Raw genomic sequence first — 17520 nt, forward strand, 5'->3', positions numbered from 1 at the left:
TATATATATATATATATATACCAGTCAAAAAAATTTAGAATTCTCCACTCGAATCTTCGTTCAAAAGTGGGTTTGGGTTTGGTATAATGGAAATGATACCCTAGCAGCACAAAATTTGTATCAATATTGCTGCAATATTACTGTAACGTGTAATATTGCTGTAAGTTGTTGGAGTATAGTTATATGCTTTATACTAAAAACATAACCACTGGGTCGGAGAATCGGATTCGAGCAAAGAATGAAACTATGTTCTTTAAGCTCTTCTAAAAACTGCCTAGAAAGCTATTCAGTGGAAACGTTGTTTAAATTAATAAAAAGGATATTAAAAATTTGTGCTGCTGTGGTAAAAGTCCGAGGAAGCCAGTGAGAAATGATTGAATTCGACGTCAAATTGACGGTCATTTCTCACTGGGAAGGTACATATATTATCGATGAAAATCTATATATTTAACTAATGACTGTGTCAAAAGTTAAAAATTAGATTACTACAAAATATTTGTTTTTGTTAAAAGTTTTTCTTCAAGAAAAAGTTTAAATTATGCTCAAATGTAGTCTTTGCAATAAATTTGTTGTACATTATATATTTCCGTCTTTTTATGGATTACAGCCGTTTTTATATAAGTCTAAACTTTTAACTGGTTCTGTATATGTGTGACTTTGATCCAAACATTATATAACGCAAAACATTTATAAAGAATCCTTTAAGGATGATTTTTAATCAAATCTAATCTGATTCTAATTGATTCAGAGTTCGTTATTGAGAAAAATAGGAGTCCATGTCTATTTTAAGAAAGAGCTTAATCAACATATGAATAGCATCCAAGCACGCGGTGTGATTTACACTCTGCTACAGTTAACTGACGAGCAGAAACGCAACGGTGTCATAACAATCTCAACGGGATATTTCGCTCAAACTCTTTGTTATTTTGGACAGAAGTTTAAAATACCAGTGACAGTAGTGATGCTGAAATTAACGGCACAGGAAATAGTTGATAAGTGTCAATATCTAGGAGCAACAGTAATTGTTCGGGGTGACAATATAGTAGAAGTACATAATATCGCTTTGCAAATTGCCAGGAGAAAATGTTTATGTTATCTTGACGGGTACTCTATTTTAACAAAATCTTAGTTAAATGCGTGTTAGTGCATATTAGACGTACATTGATCCCAAGCGCCACAGATTAAAAATAATATAACATCAATGTTATAATTTCGCACTCTAGAATATATATGTAATACTACAATATATGTATATGTAACTTATGGCGTTACATAATAGTTAGATTGTGGAGTACGAAATTATAACATTGGCATTATGTATGTTATTTTTAATTTGTGTCAACTGGAACGATAAACTGTGTAAAAGTAAAATGCAAATATTTTGAATTATAAAATATAGATTTTATTTAACAATACAATAAACTGTATTGCGAATTTTATGATTTAATATATTTTTATATTTATATTAAACACATAATTTTACATCAATTTGTGTACGACGGTTTTAATGTGCTCCAGTTTACACTGAGTGCATCCAATCGAATTCGCTATTATTAATTAAAATACATTCTCGTTAAAAGACGATACTTCCATCAATTATTTCTATTTTCTTTGTGTGACAGATTTCATTCTATTGTTCGAAAAGTAGTTGATCTAAAAAACATTAATATTTTTACGTATTTATAATCTTATATATTTTATTATTGTCTTCATGTCAAATTATTTTATATTTTTTTAATAGAAACGATCATCCAAATATGATTATTGGCCAAGCTACTTTGGGCCTAGAGATTTTTGAACAGTTAGATTTTGGAAAGACAATTGATGCAGTGATATTGCCGACGACGGTCGATGGTTGTGGAGTAACCGCGACTATTGCAATGGCTATCAGAAAATCGAATTCAAATATAAAAATTATCGTAAGTGAATAAATGCTTTTCTATAATCATAAGTTATGTGATTTCATGTTTCGATCTAATAAATGTAGTTTGTTTCATGGAAACAATTGTATCCATTTTAAATTAATTTGTAAATTATATGTATAACATCTCAATCCTAATAGGAGGTCCAAACTACAGTTCAAGATCTTTTAACCAACAATGTTAGACAAAAATGTCATAAATTAAATATTCCCGAACAGAATTTATATGTAGGATATAGTCATAATTTATTTCAAGACATAAGGTTATATTTGTTCGATCGGCTTGTTCTGGTATCTGAAACACTTATTCGAAAAGCTGCCAATTTTCTGCTAGCAACAGAAAATTTCAATGATTATTATGCAGCGATCGCTTTAGCTGGAATTCTAACCGGTAACCTGCACGATTTAATAAAAGAAAAAAGGTGATTTCTTCTATAAATTCAATTATCTTCTTTAAAATTCATTAAACCTAAGTGTTTTACGCGTCTCATGACAATAAATCATGAACTGCCTGATTTCTATTTAAGGATGTATTATATCTATTTTTTTATAAATATGGTTTTTTATTATGTTATAATACATTTCTATAAATATCTATAACACAGATAAAAAAGTACTACTTTTTATATCGAAATAATTTTTAATCCAGGTGCTTCTATATTGTCGCCATCTTTTTTTGTATAACTTTTAAATGCGATCTAAAATAATTTGCAATTTTTTCATAACTTTTCATTATTTAAAAAATGTATAATACATCTTTAATATCTCGCTGAAAATAATTATTAGTTAAATCGACATATTGATCAACGTCGATAATACTATAGACAGTTCAAATCAACTCATTTCTAAGTGACAAAGTAATATAATGTGATGTAGTATTTAATATTATTTGATAATATAATAATTATGTGTACGACAGTGTGCTGATACCTCTATTCGGCAAAAAGGATGACTCTAACAACTTCATGGATAAATCAAGTTTGCAGCCTGGTTCCTCAACATCTTCCTCTTAAATAAGCGTCTTTATATTTCCGAACAGATTGTCGACTAAAATAAATTAGAAAAAAAATTGCATATTTTTAACGTAAATATCTAATCAGATCTCTTAGAAAAAAATGTTTAATATAAAATTATATAAAATTATTATATATATAATAACTATATAAAATTATGTAAAATTATATATAACTAGATATAAAAAACTGACATATTTTATACATATACAATTATATATATAATATTTTTTCTCGGGGTAATCTTTAAAATTAGAAATACAGAATGAATTGCTCGAGAAAGACAGTTTGATTAAAATTAAGAAAAAGATAATTTTAATAACAATAGTTTTTAACTAGATTCCTTGTATTATTTTTATTAAAGAAATAAAGTCATTTGTTTTATCAAATCGGTAGGACTTACACACATATGATTTACACATTCAATGATATATCATATACTACTCCATTAATATGATCGCACGAACACATATGTATAAATTTTCTAATTGATCTTTCATATGTATTTCAGTATCTCAACCTAATTCTACTTACACAGAATATTTATGATAAATATTTATTTATTTTTTGAAATATTATATAAATATTTTATATAAAGCTTATAAGCTTTATATAAAATAATATAGTGACACCAATAAAGAAATGATTAAAAATAACTCAAATTTGGTACAAATTTGATATTATGTATTTAACTATTTTGGAATTCTTGATACATGTAAATGTGTACCTTATACATACCTTATGTTCAAGATATACATACTCAGGATCAGGCTGCCCCTCGCCCTGATAAAGTGGACTGAAAGGTTCACGAAACGTTGGCATCTCAAGAATGGATCTGAACACGGAGGAAACCCGCGAAACGCATAACCTTTATACAGAAAGCACCCGTGGAAACCTCAAGAATGTTATATATATACAAAGTTTTTTGAAGTTCAAATTCGAAGAGGAAAACCCGGGCGACAAACGCGAGAGATCTGTTCGCGTTGCTTGAAATTTCCAAAAATTTTTGCTCTTAGGTCCTGCGCACAATGGAGGAAATATTAGGAACAGGAATAGATATTAAGATTTTAACTTATCAGATACCAGTTACACCAAAATACACGGTTTCTGATAGGAAATCTTAATATCTATTCCCGTTCCTAATATTTCCTCCATTATGCGCAGAGCCTTGAAATAAAATAAATATATATTCGCGCGTCGAAGAGAAAGAAAGCGAAGATGCTTGGTGCAAAAAGTGCAAGCAACGCGACAGACTAAATACGTGATTGCTGCGCATGCGCAACCTTTACCGGCCTTCCTCTCGAGACTCGACAGTTTCGGCCTTCTGCTTGAGTTGAGGCTTTAGCAGGCTTTAGTTTTGTTGTAGATTGTAGATGCTGTTGAGACCATGCTACCCGTAAGACGAGATGAACGAATTCTAAGAAGAAATAAGTAAGAAAATCAACATGTTGGATTAACTGCTTACGTTATGGCCTTATGGATTCTACTGTGATTGGTCAATTCGTTTACCACTTACGTTTTACTGCTTAAGTTTTTTTGTGTGCCATGGCCGATTCGCGTCGCGTGGAATGCGTGGTGTGATGTGATTGCTAACCTTAATCGGTTCACGTTGATGTTAAATTTGTTTCGTTTCATTTTAGTGTGAATGTGGAGACAATGGCGTTTAAGATCGCTCTCAACCCAGTTGATCACGTATTAGGTAAGATTCACGCGATCAGTCCAGTTCAAATTTTACGTCACTTTTATTTTTAGTTTCTAAAACATTCTACTTCGGAACACAAGACCATTATTGGAACGAGTGTTTAAGTTTGTCCTTTTTTTAAATTAATTTTCTTTCTTTTTATCTTTATAGTTTATATTTATCTTACTTTCTGTATTGCTCTGTTTGTCGATGCTTCCTTATGCTTGTTGCATCACCACGTCAAGTCGGATATTCAGGACAATTATCCCAGATGTTTTGTCATAAATAATGAATAAAGGCACTTCCGACGATAATACCATGCAATTTAGCGTGTCACATTGTTATATTAAGTGAACGTAAAAAATACATAAGTTACCGAGACAAATGAAACTCTTTCAATAATTTCATCAGCTTGCAACCAACGTATTATGTTGGTATTGACCTAACTTGTTTTTTTAAACTTATGCATACCTCTTATATGAAATATCGAAAATAAATGTTGAATAGATGTTGCTGTAAAACTAGTTAAATGGAGATTTCCATCGTAACGTTAATTTGTTTTAACCGTTAATATTTAAAACTTCTAAATAGCCGTTTAGATATCGATATTCGGGTAGATTTATCATAAAGTTTAATTTAGCATAAAATGTGTAACACCAAATTTAATTTTATATAAAATGATGTAATTTTTAACTTGAAATAAAGCAACATAATGTTAATTATGACAATAAATAATTATTATTTTAAATTATGAATTTAACAATTTTTTTAGTATCTATTCTATTAGATGAACTAGTTATCGCTGTAGTCGTAGATATTAGGGAGTTTTTGCAATAACGTGAATTCAGATACGGTGAACGCTAAAGCCACGTTATCCTTTTCTTAATTAGTTGTTAAGAAGAAGATAACCTAACCTTAACGTTCACCGTATCTGAATTATCGCTGTAATCGTAGATATTAAGTTCCATTTGTAAACGCTAACATTACGTAATATCGATATTAAAGACAATATATAAAAATATGATTTTGTTTATATCATTGATCTGAATTTGGGATCTTTTACAGACGTGCTGGTAGTAGCCGAAGTAATTAATTCTGAAAAGAAAGATATAATGATATCATGGAACAAAACTTGGAATGACAAATCGGATGTTTGCTTATATGACAAAGATGACAAATTATTGGGACAACATAATAATGAAATTACTCGGTATCTAGCAAGGATGTTGAATCCCCTCCTTTATGGTATATACTCTAAATATTTTTGTGATTATTCAAGTATAAAAAATCTAGAGATCTTATTGATATTAAATATAGCTTTTTTTTTTGTTAAATATGTCAAAACCAACTAAAATATACAGTGAGTGCAAAAAGTATTCGTACAAAGAAAATATTTAAAAAAAAAAACTATTTTTAAAATGTAAATATTATCTAGTGAGAAATGAGTCATCGAATTGATGTCGAATCAATATAAATACGATGATTTCAACATCAATTTGACGTCGATTCGACGTTTAATTGACGATCATTTCTTGTTGGATAATTAACAATTTATTCATAAAGAAAAAAATATAATGTATGTTTCTTAAAATTATATATACCAAAAAGATGTGTGTGTATTAATTATATAAAATATATAATCTGAAATATTAAAAGGCGAAAATTAAAAATTGTATTGTTTGAATGTTCAAAAAGTATTCATACAGACGAGAAATTTAGCTTATAAAATCAGGAATACATGCGAAGCTCGTTTGTTTATGTTAGAACAGAATGTATCCATTGTATAAAATTGCTAATTAGTTATTTATTAATTGTTTATTTTCTTCAAATAGGACTTTTTATAACAAATTTGCTTGTACGAATATTGTTTGCTCTCACTGTAGCTTGTGAATGTAATTCACCTATATTCTTTATTATATATAATTTTATTATTATATTAGGCGGTGCCTGTCCTTATGAAAGGACAGAAATCGATCACTGGATATCCTGTGCCCTAATATTGCAAAATAAACAAATAAACACGGAGCTTTTAAACTATCTAAATGATGTGTTAGTAGCACGGACATGGCTGGTCACCAAAAGATTAACATTGGCTGATATTCATGTGTTTTGCGTTTTGCATCGTCACGAATATATAAAATCATATGCAAAAGATTATTGTAACATTACTAGATGGTACAAGCATATGGAATCGCTTCCTGTTTTCAGTAATGCAATATCTATGATTGCAAAAAATTGTTCTTCAACTTCGAAACCAAAAGATGTATGTCCACAAAAGGTAAAATCTGATGCCAAGCAGACGAAAACAAGGAAACAAGAGGGCAAATTTATTGATCTTCCTGGAGCAGAAATGGGCAAAGTAAAGTTGTACAGCACAATAAAATAGATTAGTTTGATTTTTAAACTTTCATAACTTAAAAAATGTTTTTGTTATTCCGTAGGTAGTGGTAAGATTTCCACCAGAAGCAAGTGGCTATCTGCACATTGGTCATGCCAAAGCAGCTCTTTTAAATCAGTATTATGCTGAAACTTTTCAAGGACAACTTATCATGAGATTTGATGATACAAATCCAGCGAAGGAGACTATAGAATTTGAGGAAGCTATATTGGAAGATTTAAAATTACTGCAAATTAAACCTGACCGTTTTACGCATACCTCGGATTACTTTGACATGTTACAAGAGTATTGTACTACACTAATTAAAGATGGAAAGGCATATCTGGATTGTACCCCGGCGAATCTTATGAAAGAACAACGGGATAAAAGATTGAAATCTGAATATCGAAATCTCTGTAAATAATAATTTTTCAGAAAAAAGCATTAATTTTCTAACTATCTCGAATAATAGCATTTCGCCTTTACAGCCTCTTCCGAAAATCTGAAATTGTGGGAAGAAATGAAACGTGGTACTAAAATGGGTCAAGAATATTGTGTCAGAGCAAAGATTGATTATCAGTCAACAAATGGATGTATGCGTGATCCTACAATTTACCGTTGCAAATTAGAACCTCATCCACGTACTGGAAACAAATACAAGTATTTATATTTCTTGATATTTTAGCAAGATGTACTATTAATTAAAATAACTTGAAATACTCAATTATAATTATAAAACATCTTAACATTTGATTACTTTGTTAATGTTAAAATAAACATTAATTACATTAGTTATTTTATACTTATACTAATTACAAATTATTTTATACTAATATAAATTTGGTTAATAATGTTGCTATACAATATAAATATTAATATTAGTATAATATAAAAATTAATTTTATAGAATTTTATATATATATATATATACACAATATATAGATTGTTTTTTATCTATTTGTATTAGAGTATATCCTACGTATGATTTTGCCTGTCCAATTGTTGACGTTATCGAGAATGTTACTCACACTCTACGAACAACAGAATATCACGATAGAGATGCTCAATTTTATTGGATAATCGAGGCTTTGGGACTGCGTCGCCCGTACATTTGGGAATATTCACGGTTAAACATGACCCATACGGTTTTATCTAAACGAAAATTAACTTGGTTTGTAAATGAAGGTCTAGTCGATGGCTGGGACGATCCACGCTTTCCGACAGTGAGAGGTATTCTACGACGAGGAATGACAGTCGAGGGTCTGAAACAATTCATTATCGCACAAGGTAGTTCCAAATCTGTAGTTTTTATGGAATGGGACAAAATATGGGCTTTTAATAAGAAAGTCATTGATCCAGTTGCAATTAGGTAATGAAAGTATAATTCAGAATTTGATAATACAATGGTAACATGGATATTTTTTTAAACTATCTGTAATTTTAGGTATACTGCACTGGATTATAATGAACTGATATCGGTTAATGTAATAGATGCTAAGGAAGAGTGGTTGATTGTGCAAAATCATCCTAAAGATTCATCTAGAGGTACCAAACAAGTGCGAGTAGGCTCGAAAATTTTGATAGAAAAGGAAGATGCTGAAAGATTAATTGAGGGACAGAATGCGACCTTTATTAATTGGGGTAACATAATGATACAAAAGATAAATAAATATGATGGCAATATAGTAGATGTGCAAGCACGATTGAATCTAGAAGACAAAAATTATAAAAATACTTTGAAGATCACGTGGCTGGCTGAATCATTACCTACATCTGATTCAAATGCAGAAAAGTCAAATGCAATAAAATGTTACGCTGTTTATTTCGATCACATTATGAGCGTACCGGTTTTGGGCAAGGATGACGATTTTAAAAACTTTGTTGCCAAAAATACAAGAGTAAAGAATTTTTTTACTTACAAACAAAAATGGTAATCATGTTATATATTGCTAATTGCATATAAAAATTTTTATTTTAGAAAGAAATTCGATTGCTGGGTGAAGTAGAATTGAAACGCGTGAAGAAGGGAGAGATAATTCAGCTTCAGAGGAAGGGATTCTTTATTTGTGATATTCCGTATGCATCTAATTCTTATTCAACACGGGAACCACCCATTGTATTGTTCCATATACCTGATGGGCATACGACAACACCTTATATGACGCCTGCGGTATTTAATAATCAACAGGTAAAATTAGTATACCTTATTTTCTACAATTATTACCTTCTTTATAAATAATAAATGTACAATTTATAATGCCAATATTAATAATTTATTATGTGTAAATGACGAAAAGTAAAGTTGGTATTATTTTGTAACTACAAAGTGTATTGTTTACCATTTTAAAAAATAAAAAAAAATATTTTTAGGAAAGTAAAGTGCAACATGTGCAACATGAAAAAGTAGAAGAAGCAATAGCTAAATATGATTGTAAAAATACGACTGGTCAAGATTGGAAACCAGCTGATACTAAAGTTACTAGTATTGAAAGCAAGGTAAAGCCAGAAAACCAAGAAATTTCAGAAGCAGAGAAGATATCCGAAGAAATAAAGAAGCAGGGTGACAAAGTACGAAATCTAAAAAGTTCGAAAGCTGAGAAGAGCATTATTGATCAAGAAGTGAAGGTTCTCTTAAGTTTAAAAAGTGACTATAAAAGTCTGACTGGTCAAAATTGGAAACCAGCTGATACTAAAGTTACTAGTATTAAAAGCAAGGTAAAGCCAGAAAACCAAGAAATTTCAGAAGCAGAGAAGATATCCGAAGAAATAAAGAAGCAGGGTGACAAAGTACGAAATCTAAAAAGTTCGAAAGCTGAGAAGAGCATTATTGACCAAGAAGTGAAGGTTCTCTTAAGTTTGAAAAGTGACTATAAAAGTCTGACTGGTCAAGATTGGAAACCAGCTGATACTAAAGTTACTAGTATTAAAAGCAAGGTAAAGCCAGAAAACCAAGAAATTTCAGAAGCAGAGAAGATATCCGAAGAAATAAAGAAGCAGGGTGACAAAGTACGAAATCTAAAAAGTTCGAAAGCTGAGAAGAGCATTATTGATCAAGAAGTGAAGGTTCTCTTAAGTTTGAAAAGTGACTATAAAAATCTAACTGGTCAAGATTGGAAGCCCGCGAACTCGGATGTGGCATCAAAAAAGGAAAAGCAAAATATTCCTAAGCTTGAAAAGATGTCGGAGAAAGAAGTTGCAAAAAACGCGAATAATAAGGATTCTGATTCAAGCAAAACAGGAACAAGATTAGGATTGGAAGCGAAGAAGGAGGAGAACTTTACTGATTGGTACTCACAAGTTATTACGAAAAGCGGTATGATTGAATATTATGACGTGTCAGGATGTTATATTCTTCGTCCGTGGAGTTTCTCGATTTGGAAGATAATAAAAGAGTTTATCGACAAAGAGATAACGGACACTGGTGTTCAAGAATGTTACTTCCCGATCTTCGTTACTCGCAGCGTATTAGAAAAGGAAAAGGCGCACATAGCAGACTTTGCGCCGGAAGTCGCGTGGGTGACGAAATATGGTGAAACCGATTTGGCGGAGCCCATAGCTATACGGCCCACCTCGGAGACTATTATGTATCCAGCTTATGCCAAATGGCTGAGATCAGATACCGAGTTACCACTTAGGCTCAATCAGTGGAACAACGTTGTGGTAAATGCTATTTATTGTGATTGGTATTTTTTCCTTGTTTTAATTCCGCTCCATTTTAATTATTTTATTTATCTTTACAGAGATGGGAATTTAAAGATCCTAAACCTTTCTTACGCACCAGAGAATTTTTATGGCAGGAGGGCCATACCGCGTTTGCTACTAAGGCAGAAGCGGAGGCGGAAGTATTAATGATTTTAGACTTATATGCTAGGGTGTACGAGGATTTGTTAGCGGTACCTGTCATTAAAGGCCGCAAGACTGAAAAGGAGAAATTCGCGGGTGGCGAATATACCACTACCGTCGAAGCGTTTATTCCGATTAATGGTCGCGCAATACAGGGAGCGACAAGCCATTATTTAGGACAAAACTTTTCGAAGATGTTTAATATCCAAGTAGAAGGTATCGCGGGCCGAGAAGAAAAGACGTTTGTCTATCAAAATTCATGGGGTTTAACTACACGAACGATTGGAGTCATGATAATGGTCAGTATCATTCATCGTCATGTGTATAGACAATATATGATTATATTTTATATATATATTCTTTTGTAACAAATATTTAGGTACACGGAGATGATCGAGGTTTAGTATTGCCCCCAAATGTAGCACCTATACAAATCATTGTGATTCCCTGCGGTATAGCCGTGAACATGAATGAACATACAAAAGAGAGTATTCTAAAGAAATGCGATTGGCTAGTTCGTCATTTGAGTCAAGAGGGTAAATTTAGAGTGAAAAGTGATTGTAGACTTAATCGAACACCTGGATGGAAATTCAACCACTGGGAGCTGAAAGGCGTGCCAATAAGGCTTGAAGTAGGTCCAAAGGATTTGTTAAAAAATCAAGTAACAGTCGTACGAAGGGATAACTTTCAGCGAACGGCTATCGAAATATACAACGATAACATAATTACTCCGTTAACTTCAATATTGAATGATGTACAAAAGCAATTATTATCAAGGTATTGTTAAAAAATCGCTTAGCATTCATTTTACTGTAACGAGTAATAATATACAATTTTATTTGTTGTTTATAGAGCGAGAAGCAAGTTAAACGAGCATATTAAAAAAGTAGAAAAGTGGAGTGATTTCAACCCCGAGCTTAATAAAAAGAATTTATTGTTGGCACCTTTTTGTGGAGATCCGGCATGTGAAGATAAGATTAAGGAGGAGAGTAAGGAAGATAAAAGGTAAAATTTATTCTTTTATATATAAAAAAAATTTTGCATGCTTCTATATGTTGCCTATCATTATTTTAGAAAAAAGGTGCATTTGGAAATTATTAAAATATCGATTTAAAACAAATTTTTATAAAAAAGTAAATTGTATTTAATATATTTTACATATTTTGAATTTACGTTAGTTTGAGTGACTTTGTATCGTAAATTGTTTTTTCTTTATATTACTAATTTGAAAATCTAAATTAGTTTTATTAAAAAAATATCTGAACTTATTTAGTTTTGAGAAAAGTAAATACATATAAATAACGTACTTGAATTATATTGAACAGCAATCCTTCCTTTTTTTTCTCTCAATTTAAATTTTTGATTTTATGATTAATTACAGTGAAAGCGCAGAAAGTGGATCATTAATGGGCGCCAAGAGTCTGTGTATACCATTTGATCAGCCAGAAATAACAAGACTCAATGAACTAAAATGTATTTACCATAGTTGCAAAAATAAGCCAAAATTTTACACACTTTTTGGACGTAGTTATTAATACATCCACATAAAAGTAAGGCTCATATATAACGTTTAATAAATTTTTCTGTAATTTTTTATATGTAAGTAATATGTAATTGTATGGATTTGTTGATTTTTCTCCAATCTGAGAGATTACATTTTTATTATTGCGCATGTATAAACTTTTATTTAATAATATTGTGCGCATTTAATAATAAAAATTTTTTCTCATGTTTATTCTCATTCAATTTTTATTATCCACTCCAGTACATTGTCCATTTAATTTAACTTTTATTTATTAACTTTTATTCTATTTGTGACACCTCACTCTTTTCTTTTTTACTTATGAATATAAAATCACGTAATGAACAATTGGAAATTATGATTAATGATAGTCTTATATCAATATTCTTCAAGAATTTAGTTACAAGTAATGAAGTAAATCACGCACTTAAACGAAATTAATAGCAATAGTGTGTTTTTTGTACGAACCCATATAGCACCGATCGCCAGGAACGTCTTAAAAACATCCAGATGTCCCTATGTTTTAAGAACATTTCCAGGATATCTCTTGGATAAGATGTGCTGTGGGAAATAATGGAGTAGCCGGCAAACGTCCAAAAATTGATTTGCGATTCATGATTGTGCGGTGAGAAGTGGTGAGAAGTTACCAGAGATCCGCACGCATGATCGATCTCACGCGTTGATTGTTTTTTACTTCCAAATATAATGGCTGCGCTCGAATGAGACGCAGATCCTTACCTTCCTTCCGTTGTACCAGGCACAAGCTGGTCCAAAATTCTAGTGCTCGCAATCGCCTCAAATGACCGAACGGATCCGCATTGTCGCCGTAAGCGTCGACGTAGTAGTGAGACATCATTTCATTTTGGTACTCGGTGATGCTTCGTGTACCGCTGAAATCGCGTCAACGGAACTTGCCATTGCCGACCGAGAAATAACGCGCGTGAACGCGAACGGAGCAAGATAGAGAAATTCCTAGTGAATTCTGTAAGCATTTTCCACTTGTCGGGGTGAGAAGACGATCGAAGACTCAGCTAACTACCCGTCCTCGGAAGGGGAAGGGTCAGTGATGAGGGGTCGATGAAGGATTATTGGCATGGCCAAGCGACTCAGCCCTCGAAACTCGGAGGTGAACGCTCTTGAGCAGCGGGGCTATCTTATAGGCAAGAAGATCGGACAGGTTGTGTTCATCGTTTCCATTTGTCTTTCATTCCTTTAACACTTCATATCTTCTTCCCATGTCTTCATCCGTTCTTACTGTGGCTAGCGCTTCCTTCAATTTATGTAATGCAAAATATACGGGAAGATCTCCTTTTTATTTGTCTCTCTTTTGACAACAGATAAGTGATTAATTTCAACCAATGTTTAATCAATCTGTTGATTATTTTCTAATTTATATTTATTTACAGGCTCCACGAGATGGATCAAGTTAAAAGATTCTTTGTACCATTGTATTGCACAAAACTACGAGGTGGGAATATTCATTTTTTAAATTAGATATCTTTTTCAGGGCTCTTATGCAACCGTCCATCTGGCAGAGTATATTGATGGAGCGAGCTCGAAAAAGATGCGTTTGGCTTGTAAGATCTTTGATAAGGAGAAAGCACCAGACGATTTCTTAGACAAGTTCTTTCCCCGCGAGCTTGAGATTTTAACAAAGATAGAAAATCCGCATATCATTCAAGTAAGAATAACCAGAAAAATCTCAGCTCATCTCATGATTGATAAGATAGGAACAATTCTGGTGGAAATTCACATTACACACTTTTTCTCTTTTCTTTCAAAACTGACTAAGGTAGAAAATCTTTAATCAGCAATCCTCTCTCAAACGAGCAAACATAGTTTACATCATTATTTTAAAATACATGAGTAAAATAAAACTTAACAGTATTGAAAGTAATTTCAAGCGTGACAGGAGATTCTTGGAATTTGTAATAAAGTTATGTGGGCGATAAAAGATCAGTTTTAATACGATTAGTAATTGTAGTCCATTTGATCATATTTTGCCCAATTCTGCCATTAACGCATCAGCAATTCTAATCGCATCATCCGGTCGAGCACAGGTGCACAGCATTCTGCAACGCGGTCCGCGCGTCTTCATCTTCATGCGCTACGCCGATAATGGCGATCTTCTGGATTTCGTGAAGAGCAACGGCGTAGTGCCAGAACAACAGTCGCGATTGTGGTTTCGTCAGATGGCGTCCGGCTTGCATTACCTGCACAGCAAGAATATCGCCCATCGGGATCTCAAGTGCGAGAACATATTGCTCTCGCGGAAGTTCAATGTGAAACTGGCGGACTTTGGTTTTGCCAGATTCTGCATGGACCACAAGGGCAGGCGGGTTCTCAGCCAGACGTACTGCGGTTCGGCGGCCTATGCCGCGCCGGAGGTCGTCGCCGGTACTCCATATAATCCAAAATTGGCGGACGTTTGGTCGCTTGGTATTATCCTCTTCATCATGTTGAACGGAACGATGCCGTTCGACGACGAGAATCTACCGAAGCTCCTCAAAGACCAGATATCGCGCAATTGGGTGTTCAGGTCTCGCGTCCGCGACACCGTGTCCACGTTGGGGAAGAACATCGTCCGGCAGATCCTCGAACCGGACATCACTCTCAGACTTACGCTCGAGAGGGTGCTGGGCCACGAGTGGGTGAGAGCAAGGAAGGATAGAACAGGCTCCCTTGCTGGAAGACTCGTTCACTCAGCGCCGCCAAGTCATACCCCGGTTACAATAAACAATATAATAGCGTTACATTCAAGATTCCTGGTCTAGTGGATTATATCGACAAAAGCGAGAAATTATACGAATTTTTTATATATTGTGTATATAAGCCTTTTCTGTATACAATCTTCAATAATTTCTTTAATAAGTTTTTATGTTAGAAAATTTATATAAAATGTACAGAGCGGTCTTTTTTTTTATTTGTTTTTCGATAATAAGTGAATATATAATTCAATTTACAAATCTGATGAAATTGCAACTTATTACAACATTTATTAAAACAATTTATTACAGTTATCTATTAATCCAATCAGAAAAAGTTCTCAATATAGTCTGAAAAATGTAATAGTTACAATCTGTAAAAAATAATTTATCTTGATGTGTAAAGATAAATTTACATTACTTTGTCATAATCCGGTTCACCTTCAGTAAGAAACCAGGAATCTTGATGAACATAAACGACATTTGCAATAGACAGTCAAAGTTCCTAAACAAAGGATTTTCGTATAAAATTACAAAGATTAGTTTACTTTTAAACGAGCAATTATTCATGGAATTTACAAGTCCGAGGAATAATTGCAACATTCCACGCAATAATTATTTTGAAGAAGCGTAACGATTTGTCGCTTATGCAATTAGATGTGTGGAGGCGGTAACCTGGGCGGGTCGGGAACCGGAAACGTACCTGTCGTAACGAGGGCACAACCCGCATTAAAAAATTCGGAAAATCAGACTCAACCGTCTTCGAAGATAGTAAATACCTCAAGAAAAGATCCACAGCCTATTACCGTGGAATAAGAAGATTCGCAAAAAGAATCGGTCGATACGTTGACAAGCTATACAATCAAAATATGAGATTACAGTGACTAACAATTTCAAACTATCGTTTTTGAAGATTTTTACACTTGTCTTTACTAATATATTTTATAATTTTCTATTTGATTGCACGACCAATGAAACTTATATGTTAACGTATTGTTGCTAAATAAAGTCCATAACAATTTGATATAAATGTCGAATACAAGGAAAATTTAATCGATTAACGTTAATTTGTTATTCAGTAATTAATTTCTACATTTTTCTACAAATTGTCCGACTATCATATGTTGTCAATTTCATGGCACGATAGATACAGAATAGAAATTAAAAAATTTGTCAAATACATTAATAAGTTTATTGTACAGTTACTGCCTAGTAATATACAAAACTATACTTTTTTTTGGTTACATACACATATAACGGGATATCTCCTATGAATGTAATATATAACGATACAGGTGATATATTTCTTTTTCTACATCTAATTTACATTAAAATAACAAATAATTTACACGATTCGATCTCTTGCGTTGTAAAGTCGAGCTCAGTTAGTATAGCACCTTGGGATACTGAAGAGGATACTGACACGCATTATGAGAGGGAGGATTACAAGAAATAATTCTCTAGACATAAAAGAAATTACTAATTGAATTTTCAAGATTTACGGTCGTATATGAATCATTCGAAACCACGGGCGGTTTTATGCTATGGTGATTTCATGCTTCCTTAAAAGATTAAAATCGATTTTTTTCTTTGTTACAAAGTGTTGCCTAATACCACGATATGTTTTGTAGATTTTTTTATTTATGCAGACTTGATGTATTTGTTCCTAAATTCGATATTTATTCAAGGCAATAGATTCCTCTAAGTAGAAAAAGTTTCGTATAAAAGTATATCTTTGTAAAATAGTTTCACAAACATCTATTTATAAAATCATTGTAAATATAGAAAACGGATTATTTTTTCCTGGAAAAGAGGCTATGATTATAACGGTTGTCAACACTGTTAGTATACCTTGTAAATAAGGTAAACACATTGGTAAAAATTCTGAAGTAGCCTCCTGTCGAAATAACTAATCGCTAAAATTCTTCCGCTCGCGCGTAGAGGGGACAAAATATTTTATTTACAGCATATTAGTGTTAAAATGTGATAAATACGACCAGATTTAAGTATTTTTACAAATGTACTAGCATGCAAAAACGTCGGTCCTTGAACAGGCACATAACGAGCGCGACGTATGTAGGTAGTGCTCATCTCATCATCGCTTCTCAGAATATGTTAGAACCCGTTTCGGTTTCATGCACTTATTGCAGTACTGGATTAAGCCCATCCACCAGTCAATTTGTGGAACAAGTCTTCGTTCAATGTTTGATTCGCCTCCTTCGAACGCATCGACAAAAAGATGTAGCCTCCTATGAATTCATGGACAACTTTGCAGTCCGCTGATTGGCATTCAAAAATGATATTCTCTTCTTCGAATTGTACCATCATGTGTTTTACTTCCCAGTTAACATTCCACGCCTGTAAAAGAAATCGTTCACTTTCATCTTGTATTCAGAGATATATTCTTTACTAAGTTTTTTAAATTACAGATTTTAGTCAATTTCAAATGACTTTTCTG

General features: G+C 32.6%; 4 protein-coding genes across 4 annotated transcripts in view; 3 read left to right on the forward strand and 1 right to left on the reverse strand.

The window, feature by feature from the left end:
• Positions 1–2959, forward strand: part of LOC108766225 (L-threonine dehydratase catabolic TdcB-like) — a 10122-nt gene extending 7163 nt beyond the window's left edge. The window contains exons 4-7 of the mRNA XM_018515390.1: positions 749–1104; positions 1742–1919; positions 2063–2343; positions 2841–2959. Coding sequence (XP_018370892.1) covers positions 749–1104; positions 1742–1919; positions 2063–2343; positions 2841–2934 — 909 coding nt within the window. The 3' untranslated portion in view covers positions 2935–2959. The remainder of the gene's footprint in view (positions 1–748; positions 1105–1741; positions 1920–2062; positions 2344–2840) is intronic.
• Positions 2960–4233: 1274 nt separating this feature from the next.
• On the forward strand, positions 4234–13933 carry GluProRS (Glutamyl-prolyl-tRNA synthetase). Its single transcript, XM_018515468.1, has 15 exons — positions 4234–4365; positions 4575–4633; positions 5681–5860; positions 6556–6974; positions 7057–7408; positions 7481–7652; positions 7960–8361; positions 8437–8890; positions 8971–9180; positions 9363–10652; positions 10733–11134; positions 11215–11612; positions 11688–11840; positions 12217–12385; positions 13865–13933. The coding sequence occupies exons 1-14, from the start codon at positions 4322–4324 to the stop codon at positions 12368–12370; spliced, it is 4689 nt and encodes a 1562-aa protein (XP_018370970.1). The 5' UTR covers positions 4234–4321; the 3' UTR covers positions 12371–12385; positions 13865–13933.
• Positions 13057–16102, forward strand: Tssk (Testis-specific serine/threonine kinase). The gene is made up of 4 exons (XM_018515473.1): positions 13057–13534; positions 13865–14038; positions 14418–15083; positions 15720–16102. Exons 1-4 carry the CDS (start codon positions 13451–13453, stop codon positions 15876–15878), a joined length of 1083 nt encoding a protein of 360 aa, XP_018370975.1. The 5' UTR covers positions 13057–13450; the 3' UTR covers positions 15879–16102.
• Positions 16103–16625: 523 nt separating this feature from the next.
• Positions 16626–17520, reverse strand: part of LOC108766357 (unc-112-related protein) — a 45869-nt gene continuing 44974 nt past the window's right edge. Inside the window, exon 8 of the mRNA XM_018515606.1 lies at positions 16626–17420. Coding sequence (XP_018371108.1) covers positions 17220–17420 — 201 coding nt within the window. The 3' untranslated portion in view covers positions 16626–17219. The remainder of the gene's footprint in view (positions 17421–17520) is intronic.

This window comes from Trachymyrmex cornetzi, unplaced genomic scaffold (assembly GCF_001594075.2).
Source record: "Trachymyrmex cornetzi isolate Tcor2-1 unplaced genomic scaffold, Tcor1.1 scaffold579, whole genome shotgun sequence".
NCBI classification, from domain to species: Eukaryota; Metazoa; Arthropoda; class Insecta; order Hymenoptera; family Formicidae; genus Trachymyrmex; species Trachymyrmex cornetzi.